Source organism: Otolemur garnettii, unplaced genomic scaffold (genome assembly GCF_000181295.1).
Source record: "Otolemur garnettii isolate 467f Iridium unplaced genomic scaffold, OtoGar3 scaffold00127, whole genome shotgun sequence".
Lineage (NCBI taxonomy): Eukaryota > Metazoa > Chordata > Mammalia > Primates > Galagidae > Otolemur > Otolemur garnettii.
Window position 1 is genome coordinate 3,463,967 of NW_003852522.1, and position 1,577 is coordinate 3,465,543.

Here is a 1,577-nt window from a genome sequence, read left to right on the forward strand (position 1 = left end):
GAAGGGGAGGTCACAGGGAGGTGGGAACTCACCATAACCCAGCACCAGAATCACCATGACAATCATCACCCAAACCATAATGCCAGCCAGGAAGCGGAGCAGGATGATGAACAGGAGGCTCATCATCATGGCGATGACCAGGCCTCTGGGGGACAAAACAGATGTGAGCAGACTCTACCCCTCACCAGCTTCAGCGAAGACAGCAAAGGAGAGCCCCTTTTCCTCCCACTTACATGACAATCCAGTACCAAGAGACAGTATAATCTTCAAATATCCGCATGGCCAGCTGCCGGGCCTCCAGGATCCCATTAGCTTTCCTGGGGGATAGGGGACAAGGCCCAGATCAGATTCCCTCCCTGATCAGGGCCCCCTCCAGGGGATGGTCTGTCCCACCCAGAAGCCACAGCACTGGTGTGGTGGACTGAGGTCCTTACTTTGCACCTTCTACCAGGTCTGTGATGTTTTTCCGAGAGCCATGTCCATCTTCATATGTTGTCTCATTGCCCACCATGAGGACCCCCTTGTGGGCATGGATGGCTGGGAAGCATCGCTGGGCCACTGCATAGACCAGGGGATGGTATCGGTCAGGCTGAGCCCCTGCAGACCCCCTCCCCACCCCCTGACACCTGAGCACCATGGGACTCCTGACTCACAGGGTTTGCTGGGGGTGAGGACAGCAGGGCAGTCACCATCTCGAAGCACCTCGGCCACACCCTGCCAAGAAAGAGGTGAGTCCCCCAGGTCAACACCTACCTACAACCCCTGCCTGGGCTCCCGGGGTAGTCTACTGCTTACCTTATTGTTCTGGAAGCCAGGAACACAGAACTGCTTATAGTACTCAAAGTCTCGGGAGTTGCGAGCATTCAGGTAGGTGAGGTAGCGATTGGGACATTTCTCCACGCAGATCTGGGAGGGCAGGAGGAAGGGAATGGGTGGGTAAAGTCTGCCCTACACTCACAAGGGGAAAGGAAAGGGGAGGACAAGTTACCTGTGGGGTGGGACACTGAAATTCCAACAAGACCAGTGGGCTGGCACACTTCACAATGTTGAAATAAAACAAGTAGGGTTTGTTCCTGGGGTTGGAGAAGGAAGGAAGGAAATTGTCAAAAGATTTCTTAACTACCCTGTTGGCTCGGTGCCTATGGCTTAAGTGGCTGAGGCACCAGCCACATATACCTAAGGTGGCGGGTTCAAATCCAGCCCAGGCCTGCCAAACAACAATGATGGCTGCAACCAACAAATAGCCAGGTGTTGTGGTCGGCGCCTGTGGTCCCAGCTACTTGGGAGGTGGAGGCAGGAAAGTTGCTTGAGCAGGTTGCTGTGAGCTGTGATGTCACAGCACTCTACCCAGGGGGACAGCTTGAGGCTCTGTCTCAAAAAAAAAACCAAAACTACCCTATATAAAAATCTTCAGGAAAACAATAATAATAATAACATGTATTGGTTCATCTAATCACCAAAACAGCCTCTTGAGAGTGGGACTGTTATTACCCTCAGCTGTTTTGTTTGTTTGTTTGTTTTTTGAGACAGAGTCTCACTTTGTCATCCTTAGTAGAATGCTGTGGCATCATAGCTCA

The 1,577-nt window shown here is 52.3% G+C and overlaps 1 protein-coding gene across 2 annotated transcripts in view; it reads right to left on the reverse strand.

Annotated features, from left to right (window-relative positions):
• The window catches only part of SLC44A2 (solute carrier family 44 member 2), a 45,048-nt gene that overhangs the window by 10,360 nt on the left and 33,111 nt on the right, over positions 1–1,577 (reverse strand). For both annotated transcript variants that reach the window (XM_012810199.2, XM_023518011.1), the window contains exons 5-10: positions 989–1,073; positions 796–906; positions 654–714; positions 435–558; positions 234–317; positions 33–145 (exon numbers count right to left, since the gene is read on the reverse strand). In XM_012810199.2, the coding sequence (XP_012665653.2) occupies positions 33–145; positions 234–317; positions 435–558; positions 654–714; positions 796–906; positions 989–1,073 (578 nt within the window). The remainder of the gene's footprint in view (positions 1–32; positions 146–233; positions 318–434; positions 559–653; positions 715–795; positions 907–988; positions 1,074–1,577) is intronic.